The sequence below is a fragment of the Chrysemys picta genome, chromosome 2, assembly GCF_011386835.1.
Source record: "Chrysemys picta bellii isolate R12L10 chromosome 2, ASM1138683v2, whole genome shotgun sequence".
Taxonomy (NCBI): Eukaryota; Metazoa; Chordata; order Testudines; family Emydidae; genus Chrysemys; species Chrysemys picta.
Window position 1 is genome coordinate 78652567 of NC_088792.1, and position 23584 is coordinate 78676150.

The window sequence follows — 23584 nt, forward strand, 5'->3', positions numbered from 1 at the left end:
TTAATCGTGTGAGTTAACTGCGATTAACTGACAGCCCTAATTGTAATTGATGTTATTTCTGTCCTGGTCAGCGTGTCTAGTTTCAAATATAATGTAGAACACTATTTGTATTGCACTGGCTTTCACTTTCCCCTCTGGGAATCTTCAGGTATCTGACAGAGAAAACTAAAGGCTGCTCACCAGCAGCTGTTGTTCAAAAGTATAGCTTCTGATGAGCCAGCACAGTAGGAATCGTGCCTTTGAAAAATACTATAGTGCACTTTGTGCTCCTTCTATCTGGTATTCTGGAACTGAGGGGATAAATATTCCCTTCTACACAAATATCCCTCCATTCTTCTCCAAACACATTCTTTAAATCTCTGAAATGGAAGTGAGGTGGATGCGCCAATGTCGATCTGCAGAGACAATGGGACCTAAAGAGAACTGCACCACTATGGAATGTGCTAATCTAATAAGGAAATAATCTGGGCTGGAAATTGAAAAAAGCCAAAAAGAGAACTTCTCTTGCAAAGCCCAGATATTGCCTAACAACATCCCTGAAGGAAAAGCCAGAAGCTCCCTCTAGGGCAGACAAAAGATCTGAATGCCTGATATCTGAGAAAGCCCTCTCAGCCTCTGGACCTCTAAGACCTGGGGAGGCTGAATATTGCATCTCACGATCAGAACCAACCACCAGCACTGACTCCATAATAAATCCCTAAATAAATGTTGTTTGCTCTTATGTTGTTCCTTTCTTCTCTTCTTAGGAAGCAGCAGGCAGCAGTTCCAAAGAGTGCCCCATTCTATTAAGCATTTCAGCTCATAGATTCAAAGATTCTGGGTCCAAAGACTTTGAAGTCCTCGAACCCAAACCACTTAACTCCTTCTCCAAACAGATGTTAGACTTAAACCCAAAAAATTCTTTCAACTCTGAGTAATCTGGACAAGGGGTATATCCCACAGAAAAACTACTTCTCCGGTCTTGACATCTCCAAGGCCTCTTCGGTCAGGAAGGTCTTGGGCTTATGGCTCCGTGTCCTCCGGTCAAAGACCATATAGATTACACATCCAACAGGCAAATGTCCTTCTCCCAAAGTTGTCAAGTATATAGGGTACTTATCCTTAGACATTTTGTCACAGCAAAAGGAGTCCTTAAATCCCTATCTCTCTTCTTCTGCCATGGAAGGAGAATCCTAATGGGTCAAGTTACATTTTAATATGAACAATAAAAACAATCCTACAAACTACTTTAACTAGTTAAACTGGTATAATCAACAGCTACATGAGAGGATAAATTAACAAGACACAGGGGAAGGAAGAGTTCCACCAACACTCAGGCTGATGGAAAGAGGAAATAAATGACAGGAGGATTTTATCCCAACAGAAGTTGTTGTATTGAATTAGAGAGCTTGACAATTTCCTGTTCTCATTTGCAAGATTGTAAGCCCTTCAAAGCTGGGATCCTGTTTTCTTTTTTGTGTTGTACCTACCACAGTGGAGCTCTGATCTTGACTGAAATCTTTGGATGCTCTCAACCATAAAAATTATTATCCCCAAAAATTCTAACCTCCTGGTATTATCTTGAGTACATGAGACTTCCTTGCTCCTACTTTCTCACTGGCTGCAGAGATCATGAGTGATTCTGGCTGAAAATGCATAGTTAAAAATAAAGCAGTTTGAGGAAACTGGGAGAATTTGTTTGCATTCTGGGCAATGAAGTGGAGTATAGGAACCCTTAGTGTTGAGGCCAGCTCTGATTTAGACACCTTTGAGAAGGATTCTGATTAGGACAGATGTTCATACTATTGTCTCCAAGATGGGCTGAAAACACAAGCCGTGATAATCATAGAATCATAGAATTGGAAGGGACCTTGAGAAGCCATCTAGTCCAGTCCCCTGCACTCAAGGCAGGACTAAGTATTATCTAGACCAGGGGTCTCAAACTCAAATGACCACGAGGGCCACATGAGTACTAGTGCACTGAACTGAGGGACGCATCACTGACACCCCCCTTTGCTGCCTCTGGCCCCGCCCCCACTCCACCCCTTCCATTAGGCCCCACCTCTTCCCACCCCTTCCCTGCCCCATTCCAACCCCTTCCCTGAAGTCCCCACCCCAACGCTGCCCCCAGGAGGTGCAGAAAGGGTGCAGGGTGCGGTGGGGGCTCAGGGCAGGGAGTTGAGGTGCAGGTGGTGTGCAGGGGGCTCAGGGCAGGTGGGGTGCAAGAGGGTGAGGGGTGCGGCAGGTGGCTCAGGGCAGGGAGTGCAGGAGGGGTGTGGGATGTGGCAGGGGGCTCAGGGCAGGGAGTTGGGGTGCAGGAGGGGTGCAGGGTGCGAGCTCCAGCCCAGCGCCACTTACCTAGAGCGGCTCTGGGGTGGCAGTGGCAAGCACCGGGGCCAGGGCAGGCTCCCTGCCTGCCTGCCCTGGCCCCCAGCCGCTCCGTTCTAGGAAGCAGCTGGAACCATGTCCCTGCAGCCCCTGGGGGAGCGAGGGGGGCCTCAGGATTCTGTGTGTGCGCTGCTCTTGCCGCTCCTCTAGGTACCTCCCACAAAGCTCCCATTGGCCGCGGTTCCCTGTTCCCGGCCAATGGGAGCTGCAGGGGGCGGTGCCTGGAAGGAGGCAATGCAGGAGCCCTCTGCTCCTTCCCCCTCCCCCCCCCAGCCCGAAGGGGCGTGCTGACAGCTGCTTCACAGAGCGGCGCGGGGCTCGCAACGCCACAGGGGGCAATCCCGCGGATAGGCAGAGGGGCGGGAGGATGCGCGGGGAGCTTGGTGGGCCACATGCAAGAGCCCCACGGGCCACCGCGTGTTTGAGACCCCTGATCTAGACCATCCCTGACAGGTGTTTGTCCAACTTCTCTTAAAAATACCCAGTGATGAGATTCCGTTACCTCCTTAAGCAATTTATTCCAGTGCTTAACCACCCTGATAGTTAGGAAGTTTTTCCTAATGTCCAATCTAAACCACCCTTGCTGCAATTTAAGCCCATTGCTTCTTGTCCTATCCTCAGAGGTTAAGAACAACCATTTTTCTCCCTCCTCCTTGTAACCACCTTTTATGTACTTGAAAACTTATGTCCCCCTCTTAATCGTCTCTTCTCCAGACTAAACAAACCCAGTTTTTTCAATCTTCCCTCATAGGTCATATTTTCTAGACCTCTGATCATTTTTGTTGCTCTTCTCTGGACTTTCTCCAATTTGTCCACATCTTTCCTGAAATGTGGCGCCCAGAACTGGACACAATACTCCAGTTGAGGCCTAATCAGCACAGAGTAGAGCGGAAGAATTACTTCTTGTATCTTGCTTACAATACTCCTGCTAATACATACCAGAATGATGTTTGCTTTTTTTGCAACTGTGTTACACTGTTGACTTATATTTAGCTTGTGATCCACTATGATCCCCAGATCCCTTTCCGCAGTACTCCTTCCTAGGCAGTCATTTCCCACTTTGTATGTGTGCAACGGATTGTTCCTTCCTAAGTGGAGTACTTTGCATTTGTCCTTACTGAATTTCATCCTATTTACTTCAGACCATTTCTCCAGTTTGTGCAGATCATTTTGAATTTTAATCCTATCCTCCAAAGCACTTGCAACCCCTCCCAGCTTGGTATTGTCCGCAAACTTTATAAGTGTACTCTCTATGCCATTATCTAAATCACTGATGAAGATATTGAACAGAACCGGACCCAGAACCGATCCCTGCGGTTCTCCACCTTCTGACATAAAAAATTGCCTCCAATACATTCCAAGAACTTGTTGGATAATCTGTTCCCTGACTTGTTATTTTCCCAAAAGATGTCTGGGGTAGTTGAAGTTCCCCATCACCACCAAGTCCTGTGTGCTTTGGATGATTTTGTTAGTTGTTTAAAAAAAGCCTCATCCATCTCTTCTTCCTGGTTTGGTGGTCTGTAGACCCCCTACCATGACATCACCATCATCGTGACATAATGTTGCACAATGGCATGGACCTAGCAGTATAAAACTCAATTTTAGTACAATTTAACCTAAAAATAATAATAATCAAGAACTATATATAAATAATTTAAAAAGAGTAAGGGCAGTTTGAGATGAAAGGGTACAGACCTTGCTCTGTCAGCTTGAACAAATGAGGAGTCTCACTCAGGGGCAGGATCTCTTTAAACTTCCTCCTCACCCTGCATGCTAGTACAAAATATGTTTTCCTCCTTAATTAATAGTGTTATACATACAGCATATTACATCTCTGCTCCAGAAACACTAATTGTTTCAATTTGTTTGTGGGTTCAATTCAAGGTGTTTGCTTTACCCACTGAAGTCCTTAATGGTTTGGTCATGTCATGTGCACTTAAGAGCCTATGTCTGCCTCCCCTTGTGCCATAACCCAAGCTGGAGGCAAGCTGTTGGTTCTTACATCTGTTTGTCTGGAGCAGGTCATTCTCAGTAGAGGGCCCTCGATTCTGGAACATGCTTTTCTTCTTGGCCTGACAAGCAAAGTTTGCATCTTTTAGGGCATGCTGAAAGGCCAATAAATTTACTCTGATTTTTTTTTTTTTTTTTTTTTTTTTGGAGGGGTAGTTGAGTGGGATGGGTTTTACTTTTTCTTTCTGATCAGGGGGTTCAGGGAGTTTATCTGCTATTTAACATGTTTACTTAATGTTAATTTTACATGTAGCAAGAGGAATTTTGATTAGTGCACAATATACATTTAAATAAACAAGATCAAGAGAATAGTAGCTTTATAATTCATCACATAATTTCAGTTTTCTTCTTACACCTGTTCAGTGTAGAGAGTGAATGCTAAAATGTCAAATGCAACATATACATTATCATCTTAGTTTTACCTGCTTCAGCAAATTCACAAAAAGGAACTCCTGGTCTCTCTTCCTTGGAGTCTCTTGTTAGCATGTCAGCAACATATAAAGTCAATTTCTGAAGGTCACCAAAATTTTCACATCCTATTCTCATATTAACATACAAAGTTCCCAATTTGGCCCAGTCATTTTTTTCTTTACAGAGCTGTTAAAAGTCAAATAATAAATGTAAGTAAGTTTGCTACAAAAGACCAGTTATTAGTTGTTATAACTCAGATGGTATAGCTGGCAGGAACTATTAGGTGCTCAAAATGCACCTTGTACAAATTCTCTTTTTATATTCTTAAATATGTTATCTAACCTTCTGAACATTTCCCTCAATGATGTCTCAACCAGCTCTTATAGTAGGCTGTTTTATTGCTCTTATTTTGTCTAGATCAGATAAGAAAGCTAATTTTTCCTAACTTCAATTTAAAAATCCCCCCTTTGTATTATTTCCTTTCAAATGTTCATACTGTTTTAACTCCATTTCTTTATGATTCTATTAGTATCTCCTCATGTATCATGTCTTCCAACCCTGTTTTCTTTGTTGTTATTCTTCATGCTCTTTTATTTCCAGCCTTTTTTCAGTGAAAAACCCGTAGCTGAACTAAAATGAGGTCCCCGTCACTATTGGCAAAAGAACATTAATGGTATTATATGCAATACTTCAGTATGCACATTCCAGGTATTTTGTTATAGCCTCACATTGTAAGTTTCTATAATCTGCTTTCCATGACTGTTATGCATGTTCAACCGACTTAAAATGTTTTTCTGCAATGTTTCTATCACATTCTCCCATTTTATATTTTTGTTTAATATTGACCCTTTCCAAATGTATACAATTAGAGTTGTTTATCAAACCAGCCCTTCAAAATGTAAGTCTTTATTTTTCTTGTATCATATACTGTGTTTGCTATATATGGAGTTTCTGAATCATCTGAAAATTTGATCAAACTGATAGCCTCACAAACCAGATAAATTTATAAACATATTAAATATCTTTTTCCAAAACATACACTCAAAGTTCTGTTCTACTCTGAAAAGTGACTTTAAAAGTGCTATTGTGTGGTTTCATGTTTAGTGTCTCTCCATTTTCATACTGAATTTACTCAGTTTTACAAGTAAAAAGAGTTACTAGAAGTAACATTTTCTCTTGAAAATTGAGCAAATGTCATTTGGAAATAATTGATAAAAAAAAACTCTTAATGTATATTTGTTTAAACAGACACACTTTTCAGAGAACACCACCACATATATATCAGTTCTGGTGTATTTATTGCCCTCTAGGCATGCTAGGGCCTGGTCTACACTAGGAAATTAGGTCAGTATAACTATGTCGCTCAGGGGTGTGAAAAATCCACATGCCGAGTGACACAGTAAAACTGACCTAATGTCTGGTGTAGACAATACTAGGTCAACAGGAGAATTTTCCCATCAACCTAGCTACCTCCTCTTGGGGAAGTGGAGTACCTATGCCAATGGGAGAAGCCCTCCCATCGGCACAGTTAGTGTCTTCACTGAAGTGCTCCAGCGGCACAGCCTCACTGGTGCAGCTGTCTCACTGTAATGGTTTATGTGCAGACAAGCCCTAGGAGTAGGGTTGAGGTGCAAAACCAGCCAATAACTACACAAGCTGGAACTCATCTGCCCCTTCAAAACAGTTAGTTATACAATTTCCTATTTGAAATACAGGAATAAAGAGAATGGTGTTTGTTCCCAGAAAAAATGGTTACCTACCTTTCGTAACTGTTGTTCTTTGAGATGTGTTGCTCATGTCCATTCCAAGTAGGTGTCTGCGCACCACGTGTACAGTCATCGGAAGGTTTTTCCCTTAGTGGTACCCGTTGGGTTGGCTGTAGAGCTGCCTGGAGTGGTGCCTTTATGGCAGTGTATATAGGTCCCTGCCAACCCGCTGCCTCTTCAAGTTCCTTCTTGCCGGATACTCCGAGAAAGGGGAGGCGGAGGGGTCTTGGAATGGACATGAGCAACACATCTCAAAGAACAACAGTTACGAAAGGTAGGTAACTTTTTTTTCTTCGAGTGATTGCTCATGTCAATTCCAAGTAGGTGACTCCCAAGCAGTCCCCCAGAGAGGTCGGAGTTCACCGAGTTGCAGACTGAAGCACTGCTCTACCAAATGCAGCATTGTCTCTAGCCTGTTGAGTGATGGTATAGTGTGACGTTAAGGTGTGAATCGACGACCACGTTGCCGTCCTGCAGATGTCCTGAATGGGGACCTGAGCCAGGAACACTGCAGAGGAAACTTTCCACTCTTGTAGAGTGCGCTGTCAACGGTGGAGACGGAATTTTTGCCAAGATATAGTACGTCCTGATACAGGCCGTGATCCAAGAGGAGATTCTTTGGGATGAGACAGGAAGACCTTTCATCCTCTCGGCAATGGCCATGAAGAGCTGTGTCGACCTTCTAACCGGCTTTGTCCGCTAAATGTAAAAAGCTAGCGCGCGACTAACGTCCAGGGACTGAAGCATGTTAGCATGTAGCTTGAGGCAGAACACCAGCAGAAAGATGTCCTGAAAGCCGTGTGTGGTTGTAACTGCACCTTGTCCTTATAAAACACGGAATAAAGGGGCTTGGACGTCAGAGCCTTGAGCTCAGACACTTTTCTGATTAATGTTATAACCACTAGGAACGCTACTTTCCACGAAAGGTAAAGGAGAGAACAAGCTGCCAGGGGCTCGAAGGGAGGGCCCATCAGCCTAGAGAGCACCAAACTGAGACGCCATGGGGGGATCGGTTGCTGTATTTTAGGGTACAGTCTGTCTACACCCTTGAGAAAAGGGCGATGATAGGGTTAGCAAACACCGAGTGGCCCACTGCACCAGGATGGGAAGCTGAAATCGCAGCCAGGTGAATCTTTATTGATGATATTGCCAACCCCTGCTGCTTTTAACTGGAGTAAATAGTCCAGGATGAAGGGAATTGAGATCTGCAATGGAGGAGTGCCCTTCTGAAGTGACCAAATTGAAAACCTCTTCCACTTAGCCAGATAAGTGGCACAAGTGGAAGCTTTCTGCTGCTGAGGAGAACCTCTCTAATCAAGTCTGAGCATGCAAGCTCCAACGTGTTTAGCCATGGAGTTTTTCCATGCCATGAGGTGGAGAGACTCCATGTTGGGGTGCTAAAGGCGGCTGTGGTCCTGGGTGATCAAGTCCAGAACCCGGGGCAGAGTTATAGGTGTCCACGAACAGGTCCAGCAGCGTGGTGAACCAGTGCTGACATGGCTACACTGGAGCTATCAAGATTAATGACACTTTGTCCTGTCGGACCTTGATGAGGACTTTGTGGATGAGATAGAACAGTGGGAATGCATACAGCAGGCGCCCTTTCCAGGAAAGGAAGAAGGCGTCCATGAGCGAGCCTTCACTGTGATTCAGGAAGGAGCAGAACTGCTGAACCTTCCTGTTGTGTCACAAACAGGTCTATCTGGGGAGAGCCCCACCTCTGGAAAATACTGATGGCAACATCCAGGTGAAGAGACTACATGTGGCCGTGAAAGGACCTGCTGAGGCGATTGGCCAGTTCGTTCTGTGAACCCGGAAGGTACGAGGCCTCCAATCGTAGTGAGTAGGCAATGCAAAATTCCTACAGCTTGAGGGCTTCCTGACACAGTTGGAGAGGAGCGAGCACCATCCTGTCTATTTATATAAACATCGTTGTGGTGTTGTCTGTCAATACTGACACACATCTGCCCTGAAGATGGGTTTGAAATGTCTGGCAAGCAAGGCGCACTGCACACATCTCCTTGAGGTTGATATGCAGCAAAAGTTCTGCCTGGGACCATAGACCTTGAGTCCTGAGGTCGCCTAGATGTGCTCCCCATTCCATTGCCAACACATACTTGACTAGTGACAGCATCGGCTGAGGTTTGGAGAAGGGTATTCCCGCACATACTGTTTGTGGGTCGAGCCACCACTAGAGGGACTCGAGAATCTGAGGGGTAAGAGTGACCAGTCTGTCCAGATAGTCTCGGTTCAGCCTGTAGACTTGGGCCAGCCAAGCCTGAAGGGAACGAAGCCGCAGTCTGGAGTGCTGTACCACATATGTGCAAGCAGCCATATGTCTCAGTAATTTTAGGCAATCCCGCGCCGCTGTGGTGGGGAATCTGCTGACGCTCATGGCGAGGAAATGAGTTTCCAGAAGAAAAGCCCTGGCCTGGGTGGAGTCTAGCAGGTCTCCAATAAACTCTATCCTCTAAGTGGGGGTTATAGTTGACTTTACCATGTTCAGAATGAGGCCAAGTCTGAGGAATGTCAAGACCACCCACATGGTCCTCCACTTGGGCCTGAGATGGGCCCCTGATTAGCCAGTTGTCCAGGCAGGGAAATACCTGCACCTGCTGCTTCTGTAGGAATGCTGCCACAACCGCCATGCACTTGGTGAATACCCGAGGGGCCGCCAAGAGGCTGAAGGGAAGGACCATGAACTGATAGTGGATGTTTACCACGAATCGAAGAAATCTTCTGTGGGATGGAATTATGGAGACGTGAAAATGTGTCCTTCAAAGTCTAGGGCAGCATACCAGTCCCCCGGATCCAGAGAGGGGATGATGGATGTTAGGGAGACCATGCAGAACTTCAACTTCTTTATGAATCTGTTGAGGTTTTGCAGGTCTAAAATAGGCCTGAGCCCACCCTTAGCCTTGGGAATTAGGAAATAACAGGAGTAGAAACCCTTGCCCCTTAATTCCAGAGGGACAGGGCGGGTGGGTCAAGAATATCCCAATTCTGCCATGCTCAGGACCCACCAGTCTGAGGTTATTTGGGGCCAAGCACGGTAGAAAAGGGATAGATGGGTCACAAAAGGTGGGAAAGGATCTGGAATGCGGACTGGAGCGTCGCCCCAGGGCACACCTTCAAAAAGTTTTATTGGAAGCCGGAGACTGCCTCGTCGAGCCCAGGACCTGGTTCGAGGATGACTGCGGAGGCCTTTGCCTATTACTTCTACCCCGTTTCCTGCTATAGTCCTGTCTCTGCTGAGAGGGGTAGAAGCGAGGCGGGGGCTGAGACTTAAAATGCTTCCTCTGCAGGGCTGGCATGTGGAGGCCCAGTGACTTTAAGGTTGCCCTAGAGTCTTTTAAGCTCTGAAGCCTAGAGTCCATCTGTTTTGCGAACAGACCCAAGCTGTCAAAGGATAAGTCCTGAATGGTCTGCTGTGCCTCTGGTGGGAGGCATGAGACCTGCAGCCACAAGCTTCAGCACGTAACAATGGCAGCGGACATTGTGCAGGTGGCCAAGTCCGCCGCGTCCAACGCAGCCTGCAAGGAAGTCCTTGCAATCGCCTTACCCTTGTTGATAACAGCTCCAAAGTCGGATCGGGAGTCTGTTGGAAGGAGCTCCTTAAACTTGGACAGAGTTCCAAGAATTAAAATTATAGCAGCTAAGCACCGCTTGCTGATTAGCAATTTGAAGCTGGAGCGCCCCCATGGAATAGACTTTACGGTCAAAGAGGTCCAGCTTCTTTGCCTCTTTGGATTTTGGTGGAGGGCCTTGCCGTCCTTGCCTTTCCTTGGCGTTGGCCATGTCCACTACCAACGTACCCTGTTGAGGATGGATGAAGAGATATTCATACCCCTTGCAGAGTACAGAGTATTTCCTTTCCACCCCCTTTGCCGTGGGTGGAATGGAGGTGGGAGTTTGGAAGAGGATCTTTGTGGTATTATGAATGGTCTTGATCAAAGGCAAGGCCACCCTTGCCGGCCCTTCTGGCGTCAGAATATCCACCATGGGATATGTCTTCGGATACCTCTTCTGCCTGAAGACCTAGGTCTGAGCTATTCTTCTAAGCAGCTCTTGATGAGCCCTATTGTCCATGGCCGGCAAAGAGGCAGACGAGCCCACTACTACCTTGTCTGGGGAGGAAGATGAAGACACCCCCATGGGCACAAGTTCCTCCTGACCCTCCAATTCACGGGGTTCCTCCCCACCATGATGCTGGGTATGTGGTGACAGGCAGTGCCGGCTGCCACCTTGGTGCTGACTGTGGTGCCGACTGCAGTGCCGGCCTTGGTGCCAGGTTGGGAGTCAGGCTCTGATCCTTTTGGAGGTTCCCTTACCATCAAGGAAAATGGGAGGCCCTGCCTGTCCAAGGCAACAGACAGGGACCTAGAGCTTGGCCCCTGAGCTTGATGGCATGCCCAGGGGGTCCAAAATGGTCATTGCGTTGGAGCCTGTCATTGAGGAGGCCAGCGCATCACATGGACGTGGTGTGCCTCCTCCCGCTGGGAACAACGAGAATGGTGCCAGCTCCACCTGGAGATATGACTCTGACTCCAACTCCGAGGTGGAGTCCAACCTTGAGGACCACAGGGGTACTGTGGCGGACGGTGCTATAGAGCGGTGCCAAGGAGAATGGTGCCCCGGTTTGCCCTTGGAGAGAACTGGCCCCTTGTGCAGCGCCGGCACTGGTTCCGGTGTCGGAGACTGCTGGGCCGTTGTCTCTATAAGGTCCCATGTGGCCCCAAATGTATCTGGGGTAGATGGCATGTCCAACTCTCCCACCTGGCTCTCCCACCCCAGGGAGTCCAATGGGACTGGACTCGACAGTTCTGCCTGTGTGGCCGGAGTCAACGGTGCCAGTTTCGCCTGAGCAGGAGCTGAATGTCCCAGCACGGGACGCACTCTGCGGGCCCCATCGCGCTCCACTGCTCTAATTGTTGATGAACGCCCCCTCTTGGCCCTTCTTTGCTTCTTATGCGGCACCGGCAAATGTGACCGGTGCCGAGAGGCCACCGAAGTTTTCTTTCGTGCTGGAGAGTGTTGGTGCTGCAAGTCTCTGGGTGCTGGGTCCTTTGCTGGTGCCGTGGCCTCCCTTACTGAGGCTGGTGTGCTCCACACCGAAGTGCTGGGTTTCGGCACCAACACAGGCTCTGCCGGCTGTGGGAGAAGAGCCGACTCCATAAGGAGAAGTTTAAGTCTGAAATCCCTCTCCCTTTTTGTTCGTGGGTGGAAGCTCCTGCAGATCCTACACTTAACAGTCTAATGGGCTTCCCTCAAAAGCACTTTAAGCAGGAGTCATGAGGATCTCCCCTGGGCATAGGCTTCTGATAGGACCACCAGGGTTTGAAGCCTTGAGACCGAGGCATGCCCTCTCCCCAACAAAGACTTAACTACTAACTATCTACACTAAAAACTAACAATACAATGCTAATAAAACTATTGTGATACAGAAGGGCCAGGGAGCAGTGAGAGAGTGGAAATATATAAGCCCTAGGCTAAATAAGGCGCGGTTCCCTGTAGACTAGGGAGGGTGGCTACAGGTTAATTGGAGCACCTGCAGTCAATTAAGGCCCTGTCAGGAATCTAATAAAACCCCGTTTCAGCCAGTCGGGGAGGAGGAAGGAGAGAGGACTGGAGCTTGGAGGTGTGTTGTGAGATTTGAAAGACTAGAGAACCTAAGTAAGGCCTTCAAGAGGACAGCCCTGCGGGAGACCTGGCCCCAGTGGTCGGGCATCCTCGCCCCATTTTTGAGTGAGGAGGCCCAGAAGGCCTACTATAATATGACCGCAGAGGAGGTGGCAGAATACCCCCGACTGAAGGTGGAGGTCCTGGCCAGGGCAGGGGTAATGACAGCCTTGCGAGCCCAGCGATTCCATGAATGGCAGTACTGTGAAGACAAGACACCGCGATCACAACTATTTGACCTAATCCACCTAGCCCAGAAATGGTTACGCCCGGAGACTCTCAGCTCGGAGAAAATGATGGAGCTCCTGGTGCTGGACCGCTATACGAGGGGGACTACCCTTGGGCCTTCAAGCCTGGGTAGGCCAGAATGACCCCTCCACTGATGACAAACTGGTCTCTCTACAAGGGTGACAACTGGCAGCACGTGAACTGTTTGAAACCCCAGGAGGTGAAACACGGCGTTTCAGGAAACCAGTCCCAACCCCAAGGCCCGGTTCATCAAGAACTCCAGGAAAGCCATAGCTGGAAAAACAGGCCCCAAGGAGCAGCCTGAGGCCCTAAGGGACCTGGAGGTTCGAGGGGAGAGAGTTGGGGGAGCGGGTCAGAGGGCCCAAGACAGAGGGCAACCTCCAGGATGAGATATTGCTGTTATGAGTGTGGGGAGTTGGGGCATATAGGACCCCAGTGCCCCAACAGGGAAGAGCCCATGCAATGTAATCTGGGGGATCCTGGGGAACAATGTGGCCTAGTCAGCCTGGTGGGGGTCGTGACGGCCCCACATGAGTACACCAGGACAGTAAAGATGAACGGCATCCAGACCATAGCTTTGGTGGACTCTGGGAGTGCTATCACATTGGTCTCAGGGAAGTTAGTGGGGCAAGACCAGCTGAGCTGGGCCAAGAGCACCGGAGTGACGTGTCCATGGTACAGTAAATTTCTACCCCACAATTCCAATATGGATTGAGATCCAGGGAATCACTACCAAGATGACTGCAGGGGTGGTCCCCAAGCTTCAGGCCAGATCGGTCCCGCACACGAGTGTTTTGGGCAGGACCAAGCTGATGACCCTCTTTATGCAAACGTGAGGGAGGAGGTAGTAGAGGTAAATGGCGTGCCAGTAGAAGGAAAAACCAAAGGCCCAGGGCCATACTATATAATCAAACAGGATCTGTTGTACCGGGTAGTGCCAATATGGAAGGGAAGTAGTAGAACAGCTCTTGGTGCCAAGAAGGCACACAAGGACTGTATTAGAGTTAGTTCACAGTCATCTGTTAGGGAGACATTTAAGAGCAGACAAGACCCTGGATAGAGTTCTAAGGAGGTTCTACTGGCCGGGGGTTCGGGCAGAAGTCCAGCGCTATTGCAAGGACGACAAAAAGGAATTCATCCTACAAACAGACGCTTCGGAGGTAGGACTTGGGGCCGTCCTTTCACAAATGGTGGGGGATGAGGAGCACACAATCCTTTACCTCAGCCGAAAGCTCCTGCCCAGGGAGCAACGGTACACCGTAGTAGAAAAGGAATGCGCAGCGGTTAAATGGGCCATGGATATTCTACAGTACTACCTACTTGGGCGGCGGTCCTTGTGATGGACCACGCCGCACTCCAATGGATGCACACAAACAAGGAGAGGAATGCACGAGTGACTAGATGGTTCCTATCCCTACAATCTTTCGACTTCCGGATACAGCATAGAGTCGGAAGCCAACACAGCAACGTGGACGGCCTGTCACAACAACACTGTTTCTCGTCCCAAGTAGCCCAACCCCATGGTGTTGAGCGGCCACGGGGCGCGGGCGCAGAATATGTGATATAGGAGGGCCAGGGAGTAGTGGGAGAGTGGTAGAAGGGAAATAGGAACCTAATAAAACCCCGTTTCAGGCAGTCAGGGAGGAGGAAGGAGACAGGACTGGAGCTTGGAGGTGTGTTGTGAGATTTGAAAGACTAGAGAAGTGAAGTAAGGGAGACTCCCTCGCCCAGTGTCTAAGGGCCGAAGGTACCCCACCCAAAGGGGGAAGAGGGTAAGAACCCGCAGGGGTTGAGAGGGGCTGGGGCTCAGAATGAGGAGCAAACCCAGGCCCCACCCCTGCTTCCCTCCTCTACCACCTTCCTGGGACACTAGCGCCCCAAGAGCAGGGGCAAGGGGTGGCATCTTAGCCTCCCCCGCCAAGAAAAGCGCAGGACCCACCATACTAACATCGGCCATCTTGCCACACTATTTACAAAACCAAAAAAAGGGAATGCTAGGGAAGAAGCTCCAATGACCGTCACTGGCAGTAAGGAGGAACTGAAGAAGCGGCGGGTTGGCAAGGCCCTATATACACCGCCATAAAGGCACCACTCCAAGGGGCTCCACAGCCGACTCAACAGGTACCGCTAGGGGAAAAACCTTCTGACGACTGTGCATGTGGTGCACACACACCTACTCGGAATTGACATGAGCAATCACTCGAAGAACTGAAGGTGCTGTTCTTAGACTCTCTGCATTCAGCCTTGTTATGCACAGAGTGCTCCCTCTTTCAACAGCAGACTGTCATTTATTACTCCTGTCATTGGCCTTGTTCAGAATATTGCTTAAAATACCCATATCTTGCATCATTTTTACCTTCTCTGGCTTTCAAAAGCAACAGGTTTATCTACTTTCTACATTCAATGATATATGCTTGAACTCGAGGAGGGCAATTATGCTCCTAATTGGAACCAATATGCAAAACCAACACTCCTACCAGTCTTAACATCAAATTATTATTATTACCCTTTTAATATAACCAAAATAATACATTGTGGGGATAAACTAATGCCTGACATCTGAAACTTCAAATTACTCAAACTACCATGAATACTGATTTGTTGATATGTCCAATAGCAATTACATTACCATCCTCCATTCCTAATACAAACCAAATGCATATATTGCACTCATATGTTGCATAACCCATGAGAATTATAGAAACCTGGTTTCCTACTAGAGAAGTGTACCATACTGTGTACCACACAGTGGTCTTATCTTGTGATTTGTCTATTACAGCACTTCAACTAATCTAGGCAGGGCCTTTTTATCATTTTTTTTTATTAAAAAAAGATTCAAGAAGGCTAATGTAATGATTACCATTCATAATAGATAAGGAAAGGAAGTTTGATGGAAAACAAATCAAAATCCACCACAAATTTTGTTAACTGGAAAAGTTTTTAACCCTCGTTCATGGCTAAATGACTAGTATAAAAGGTGCCAGTCACTGTAGTATGTATGTATTTGTGGCATTTCTAAGGTGCTTAACTCTGGTATTCAAGCATTGCATAGTTCTAGGATGTAGGTGCCAGATAAATATTTAAAGATTATAAAGGAATTTTCAGTTAAGAGCTCTGCTCTCTGCTGCATGGATCAGGTGCTCTTCATAGATGTTTTGCATCCTCATCTTTTCCTCCCCCTTTATTTTTCCTTTCATGAGGAGTGCAAGATTATGTCATTGTGGGAAGACTTCTGAAGAGGTGGATCTCACATCGTTGTTTAAACATGGTAAGACTCTAGGATTCATCTTGATGTCTGACAGCACGTAGTCTTATTCCGGATGCCCTGCCTTCTATTAGGTGGGTCTTCTACCCTGGTCACACACAGATTCCCTACCTCCAATGAATTTAGTGTCTTGGTGGGTCACAATAGAGAAACTGTCTGCAAGAGAACAAGCTGGAGTATAGCAAAGGGTCTCAAAGATTAGGACTACAATCTTGAATTGGACCTGAAGTTAAATGGGGAGCAAATGGGACACTGACATTTGGTGTTGCTGGTCTTTCCTCCATAGGAGGCCGGCTGCTGTATGTTGCATGAATCAAAACTTGTAAGTGGCCTTCATCTTTAGCCCTAGGTGAAGCAAGTCACAGTACTCAAATTGGGAGATGAAAGAGTGGAGCACAACTGTCTGGTCCTCATCTGAGAGGAATGGGCACGATCTCCTTCCCAGCAGAAGGGGGAAGACAATCTTTCTTTTTACTGTTGCTGTGTGTGTCTAAGAGCACTGGTAAACCCAACATGAGCCCACCACGGTGCACTATTTTGATAACTGGTGTGCAAAAACTCTCAATAGTGATGGGGACAGAGGTCTCAAATATAGAAACACACTGAAAAAGAAGAGACAGATTGAGCTTTGAGAGAACTCTCGGCAATGTAAAGCAGTTACCATTCACAAGTCTCTCAGATATATCAGACAGGAATGAATCAGGCCAGCTTGGTGCTTCATCATCTATTCCAGCTGTCTCATATATGTGAGGCCATTTAAAACAATGTTGTAAAATCAGCACCCGTTGTGTGCCCTATCTCACCAGAGGTTGGTTGAAATGCTTGTGTAGTCTCATGCTCCTGTTCAGTATGAAGCTGCTTCATGCTGATTAAGTGCAATGGAGTGTCAGTAACTTGAGCCCCTCAAAATAGAAGAGATTTTGATTCTTCATCATCATATTAATTGGGGTGCATTAAAGGTTCTCCCCTCCTATTTAACAAGAAACCTACATCCACTATTTCCTTAAATTCTTGCTCAAATGCACACCAGCTTTGGGGACAGTTCTTTAAAAACCACAGTATTACTGTTAGTGAAAATAGCATAAATACTACAAAATAAAATGTGTATTAATAAGAAAAATAATCACATTGCTGCTCTTATTTATAATTTGTTAACCATTATCACTCCAAATAGGCCCCTTTTGGAATAGTTTTTTTCATAAGACAGGAATCCTATTAATTGTAAGCGAATATAAAATGTATATTCTTGTTAAGGAATGATACACCATAACAAATCAAAAGCACCACAAATTCCAAGGGTGAGTCATACAATTGTTTCATCCAAAAACAACAAAATGTATTAGGGTCCTTAGGAGGCACTATTTCAATTAAACTAATTATCTTCCTGGTAGCACCATAATCCTAGCTCTCAGCACTAAGTAATGTAGATCTTGTAGAGCTTTAGGTATTTGATATGTTACCTCTTATTCTAGGAAGTGCTTGAATCGGAATCCAGGTATTGTCACATAAAAAGTTCTCAATTTACATTAACATTTTAAAAAGGTAAACTGAACCACTTGCTATTAAAGAAAAATACTTTGAAATCCTAAGTCATTTAAGACATATATAGACAATCTACAAATATCCACAACTTTAAAGCCACATTGACATCACTTTATAACTAAGATGGTCTTCTTACTGGATGCTAGCCATTCTTGTCTACAATTTTGCTTTGACTAAAGGAACATTTTCGTATTCTTAATAGTTTTCAAAGTAAAAGTAACATTCCTTTATGACTGACAAAACATTGCTGCACTCTATGGCTTTAAAGAAATAAAACCAGCTACTACCCTAAAAAAACAAAAATACAAACTGATTAATTACTATATATTTTGTATGGTTAGTTCTGAAATTTGTTTCCAAAAACTAAATGCTCATACTGTACCTGAATTTCAGCTATTGCCAAATTTAAGTCACAAAGCCAGTTCTTTTTAAACTGTCTTGCCTGAAATCTTCAACAAGAGAAAATTGTTAATTATAGTTACCTGTTTGAGAGTATAGTACTTTGTATTATCACTAAAAAAAAATGAATACTGCACAAATCATTTTCAAATATTTTACTAGACTACTTATCATATTTCTCAAAAATATTATTCTAGTGAGAAAACTATTTCAACAGAAAAAGGCATTAACTTGCAATAGAAAAGATTTATCTCGATGTAACTATCAATGAAAAGGCAGTGATAAGACAAAATGTAAACTGAGTTTCGTATATCCCACTAACTTCTATAACAGTCTCAAATGATGTCAAATTACATGAGGAAGTGTGATCTAGTGAACAGAGCAAGAGCATGGTTGTTGTAAGGTGTCTTTTTCTGGCTCTGCAATTGACATTCTGTGATACCTTGCACAGAATACTTAATTGTGCATCAGCTTCCTTATCTGTAAAAAAGATACAACCTACCTCACACAGGTGTTGTAAATAATTTAAAACACTGAGTTCATTAGATGATTTTCCCAAGGTCACACCGTAATTTGTGCATGCTACTCCCAGCTGTGCTAATCAGATTTAATAATCATGAATGCTGTGGAAAATCTAATAAATAACAAACAAAAATCCTGATTCCCATTACTTGGTGTCAGCATTCTCCATTAAACTGGCAGCCCTTTTAAATATCATGAACATGTAGTTACTGAATAATTAAACTTCTGATTTTTGTACAAAGTGTATAAATTTGCACCTTTTAACCATGCTTTCTAGTTAGTAACAATCCAAAAACTGGAATATACTTTGTCTGTTCTTTACATAATTTTGCATTAAATGAAAACCAGAAGAAACCATTAAATATATTTTGCACATTAACTGTAAAATAACTCCCTAAACTAAATACGCACCTTGATTTCATGTTCAAAATAACATTAATTTCTTGACTGGAAACTTGCAGTTGGTGAAGGAACTTAATAATACAGTTAAAATGTTCAAGCTCAAAAACCATCCCAGCATCAAAAAGCTGTAGCATCAAAAGAAAAAAAATGCAGATGTACATACAAATTAGCATCTCTGAAATATTTCCAGAACCAAGTAGCAAGAACAATGGAGGCTATCACATAATAGCCTAAGAAATAAAGGTGCGAGAGAAGATTTAAAAAAAATAAAGGATAAAGAGGAACCTGTACAAAGAGCCTAGCTACATTAGAACAAAGATGTTTATTTTAATTCAATCTTTAAAATTTCATTGTCCAGGTTTTAAAAGTAGGCAAGATGTTTTTGTGAAACTGCCACACAGGAGGAGATAATGGAAAAAAGTCATACCTTATAAAAGATATCTATTAATGAAGGCATAGCATCTCTTATATTCATGGAAGCCACATGCTCAAACACCTTCAGGAATACATCAACAGCTGGCTAAATAAAAAAAATATAGTATTAAAAAAAATCCTAATAGTTTAATCATTTGTCTCCTGTAAAGATTTTAGAGTTTTCATAATAGTAGTTTATGAGTTGCCTTATGCAGAGTTTTGTTTTTCAGAATTAAGTCCACGTAAACAAAACAGAAAACTTATTACAGTTAACTTAATGAGTTTTAGGAGAATTATGATCCCATGAATCCTATAGACTTTCAAAATGTTTCATGGCCACTTACCAGCATTTTAATCATTACAGCAACATTTAACAACTGAAATACTTCTTTCAACAAACAACACTTGATCAAAGAAATGAGAAGATCATTCAGCACTTGTGAATCAAAATGCACACCAGGAGCAACTTCTCTGTAGTAATTCATAAATATCTGGACTGAAAAAAAACAACAACAACAAATGAAACAGTCAATCCTATTTGCAGGTATCTGACATTCTTAAGTATTTAAACAACTTATTTCCTGAAACAGAAGTTATTTCTTAATACAGGCACTATATTAAAATACAAAAGTGAAAACAAAATATTTTGCGATAAATTCGGTGAGTTTAGTTGCAATAATGGGAGCCAGACTGACTCAGATTCCTGAATTATCCATAAAACAGATACTGTAAAAGGATCAGCAGTGCCATACTATATTGCCACACAGACGAGCCTCCACCATGCACTGGAGAACACTTAAGAGAAGGAAGAGTTCAACCTCCATATCCATTTAGTGACTGGCAACTCTGCTGAGATGGACAAGAAAGATACAATGCAAACTGAGATGGTGTTTGTTATGTCAACACCTGTCCACTAACTGGACCTATTTCACACAGGCCACACAAGTGTCAGACAGCAATCACTTTTTGTCACTCCCAAGATCAGGTATTAATCAGAGGGAATACTAGAGATTAAAAGATCCATATTCTATTATCAATCCTCAGAGCCACTCAGCTTTGCTTATTATATTTTCATTGAATCACAGAAACTAGCAATGAAAAAGATATTACTAGAAGATCTATTACTATTCTACAGTAAATTTAGTCCAGCTTCACTGGAAATACAGGAAATCTGACTAGAGCACTTGTTCCAATCTGATTTAAAATGCCCCAAACAATATGGCTTTCACCACTTTGGGAAAACAATTTAGCAACACCTCCCACTGTCAGCAAGCATTCCACCTGACATTAAGTTTATGTTTCCTCTCAAAGAAACGCTGTCAATTTAAAGTCAGACTTCCATCTGAATACTTTTCATCTACTACTGTAACTAAGATTGCTAAAAATAAAATTGACAATTTTTCTCTATGCATTTTGTGCCTCAGACATTTGGCATATAGTTAGTTTCGCTGTTTCTAGCATAGTCAATCTCCTCTTGTTTGTGTGAGCCTTCTACATAGAAATAGGAAAGAGAAAAACATTTTAACACACAAGACAATGATTTATTTGACCAAAATTGCAAGAGACTTGGAAGCATTATAATTCCCTTAATCTGCCTTTTTTTTTAAACGAACTATATTTCAAGTTCAATTTGATCCCATTACTCCGTTATAATTCTCCTGTTTCTTGTGTACCAATCTATGACCATAAGCCTGCAACTGAATAATGCGAGCAGAGAATTCCACTTCCATGGAGCTCTGTATGCGTACATAGGTATGTCTATATGGATCTGATTCCAGGATCAGGGCCTAAAATTGCTGTCCATCCTTGACATTTGCACCCTTCTAATACCTGTACAGTGTTATATTCTTCATGCTATCTCAGAAGCCACGCTATGCACATTTAGCTTTTTTAGTCTTCATCAGAAATCCATTCATCCAACCATTCTTATCCCTATTCTTTAAACTCCCTGTAGTGATGTCATGATATGGTAAAATATAAAAAAAACCACCCTGAATGTATCTCATCGAATACTAAAATGCCTTAATCATAATTGTATGATTACTGCTTGGTTTCACTAGAGGGCAGAGTTTGGATGCCTTAACTGCATTTTTTTACCTTAACATGTTTGAATTTCTTTTAAATGTAACCTTAACTCTGAATTTCCTAGGTCTGTAATGCTTGGTTTTGGAATGATTACATGCCTGTAATATTTTTTTATCTTTAAGTGTTGATATGCACTCTCAACCTAACTTTATCTTAGCATAGTTTGTCTAGGAATACGTTTAGGACCGCGTACAGCCATCAGTCTACAGCAAAACACCCGTCAATGGGAGGTTTGCACAAAAAAAGGACCAATCATGATTCTCTTGCATTAACTAACATGTTATTACTCATTGTGATTTCACACAACTAGTCTGTCTCTCTGCTCATGGCTCCTGTCCTGAACTACCTTTATAAATCACTATATTACACATTCATTTTCTGTTATATCATACCTGAACGTTGTAGCAAACTTGATTCATTGATATTTATATACGTCTTAAGTATTGCCATGCAAATCTAGAAAAACATAAGCAGAATCCATTACAACAGTGTAAGCTGTATTCCAACATATGAGTAATCTGAATGTCAATTTTATATTGCAAGTAAGCATTAGGTTGCTTCTGGCTGATTAAATTACATCTGATGACAATGAATGCATGATAAACTAGTTGGCCTATAGTCAAAGCAGTGCTAAAGCAGGACAGATACTGTCAACTTTAAAAGATTTTGGATGGCTGCTTTGGGACCTTTCTGAAGGAATTGTTGGGAATAACTGCATGTGTGTATAAATAGACCTATATCAGAATTTCCCACACAGATATTTGCATCAAGCAGGAGAAAAGATTGGAAATAAAAAAGGCTACCATGGTATTATCAGAGTTCACTAAAAGGTGAAAACAGGCATTCAGGAAAGGGAACAGATAAGGGTAGAAAACACAAGTGTGGAAGAAAAAATGTACAGACACCCCAAGTCAAAAGGATGTCCAGAAATAAAATTGAGAGGAATGCACATATTACTTTGTTTTCCCATAAAGCAATATAAGGCAAGGCATGTAAGGGAGCTCAGAAAATTGACTTGAAGTTATTTCACTACAGACCAATGCCAGTGATAAAGAGCCTTTTAAAATAAATTATTTTGCAAGATTAAAATTAGGTATTAAAATATTTTGTCAAGAATTTCATTTGAAGGATCTTAAAATGCTTTAAAACATTAATGAATTTAGCTTTGCAATACTCCTGTAATTTTACAGATGAAGAAACCAAGGCACAGTCAGATTAAAAGGACACTGTCAACTTGAAATCTTGTATTCAGTGTTGTTGTAACCGTGAGACAAGAAGGGGGGGTGAGGTAATATCTTGTATCAGACAATCTTCCATTGGTGAGGGAGACAAGCTTTCAAGCTCTGTGTAAACTTGAAGCTTGTCTCTTTCACCAACAGAAGTTGGTGCAGTAAGAGATATTGCCTCACCCACCTTCTCTCTCTCTAACTTGAAATCTTGTCAGTTTAAAAAAAAAAAAGTTTCAGGCACAATTTCCTTTCCAATTTTTGTGGATTTACAACATATTCCCCTATATTTAAAAGTCTTTTGCTCCCCTATTGTTCTGTGAAAGACCCACAAAAGGGAACTGACTGACTATTCCAGCAAATAGTGAGACTGAAAATACATAAGTATGCTATCAAATATACAAAGTGAATTTTTTTTGCTGTATCCTTCGTTTATAGTCTTGTGTGTTACTTGTAGCAACTATAAGTAACAAAAAATAGACAGTTTAATTTTGAAGTTGATGTGTCCCTTCCAGTAGCTTGTCTAAGGTGATACGGTGAGTTAATGTCAGAACCAGAGCTATGACTTAACTCTAAGTCAATCTTTTTTCCCTAAAAAAAATTAATATCTGCAGATCAGCAAGGCTGATAGTCAAAGAATCAGACAATCTTAACACTTTAGAATCTCAGTACTCCAATTTATTATAAATAAAACCCATGCAAAACATCAAAAATATGAGTTTGTATTTAATTTTTTTAGTAGCTATCAGTACCACCTTTTGTTAAGGCGTAAAAAGTTCCCTTTTGGAAAAAATTCACGTGGGATCTTTTACTGTTAAAAAAATACAATGTCACTTGGTAGTGGATGAGCTAATTTAACCCAATCTAAAAACCCAGGCATTTAAAACAAATTTTAGCACAGGCCGAAAGTATGTAAATTAATTTGCTTTCTTTTGGAATCTATTTTCCTCCTCCTTTGGACTGATGCCCCAAAATACCAAGACTGCATCTGGAGCAATCATTGTTCCAAATATTAGTGAGATTGCTTGGAAAATCCAGTTGCAGAAAGGTTTAATCACGGGACAAGTCCACATTACATGCATAAAAGAGCCTAATTGTGAGCCTCATTTCCAGCTTCTACGAGACTTTCCTTGATGTAATTGTGTCAATTTACAAGGGGTATAACAATCTATGGACCATGTAAAAATGGGAAAGTCTACATTTAGAGTTAACTGTAATAAATTTAGATGGGAGAGGATATATATAAG

At 43.3% G+C, this 23584-nt stretch overlaps 1 protein-coding gene across 6 annotated transcripts in view; it reads right to left on the reverse strand.

Moving 5' to 3' along the window:
• TOPAZ1 (testis and ovary specific TOPAZ 1) overlaps window positions 1–23584 on the reverse strand; it is a 97861-nt gene that overhangs the window by 29567 nt on the left and 44710 nt on the right. For 4 of the 6 annotated variants that reach the window (XM_065583559.1, XM_065583558.1, XM_065583556.1 and 1 more), the window contains exons 9-15: window positions 21504–21567; window positions 19371–19522; window positions 19040–19132; window positions 18622–18737; window positions 17672–17738; window positions 4800–4974; window positions 4063–4140 (exon numbers count right to left, since the gene is read on the reverse strand). In XM_065583559.1, coding sequence (XP_065439631.1) covers window positions 4063–4140; window positions 4800–4974; window positions 17672–17738; window positions 18622–18737; window positions 19040–19132; window positions 19371–19522; window positions 21504–21567 — 745 coding nt within the window. The remainder of the gene's footprint in view (window positions 1–4062; window positions 4141–4799; window positions 4975–17671; window positions 17739–18621; window positions 18738–19039; window positions 19133–19370; window positions 19523–21503; window positions 21568–23584) is intronic. The other 2 variants (XM_065583557.1, XM_065583555.1) reach the window with 1 other exon arrangement.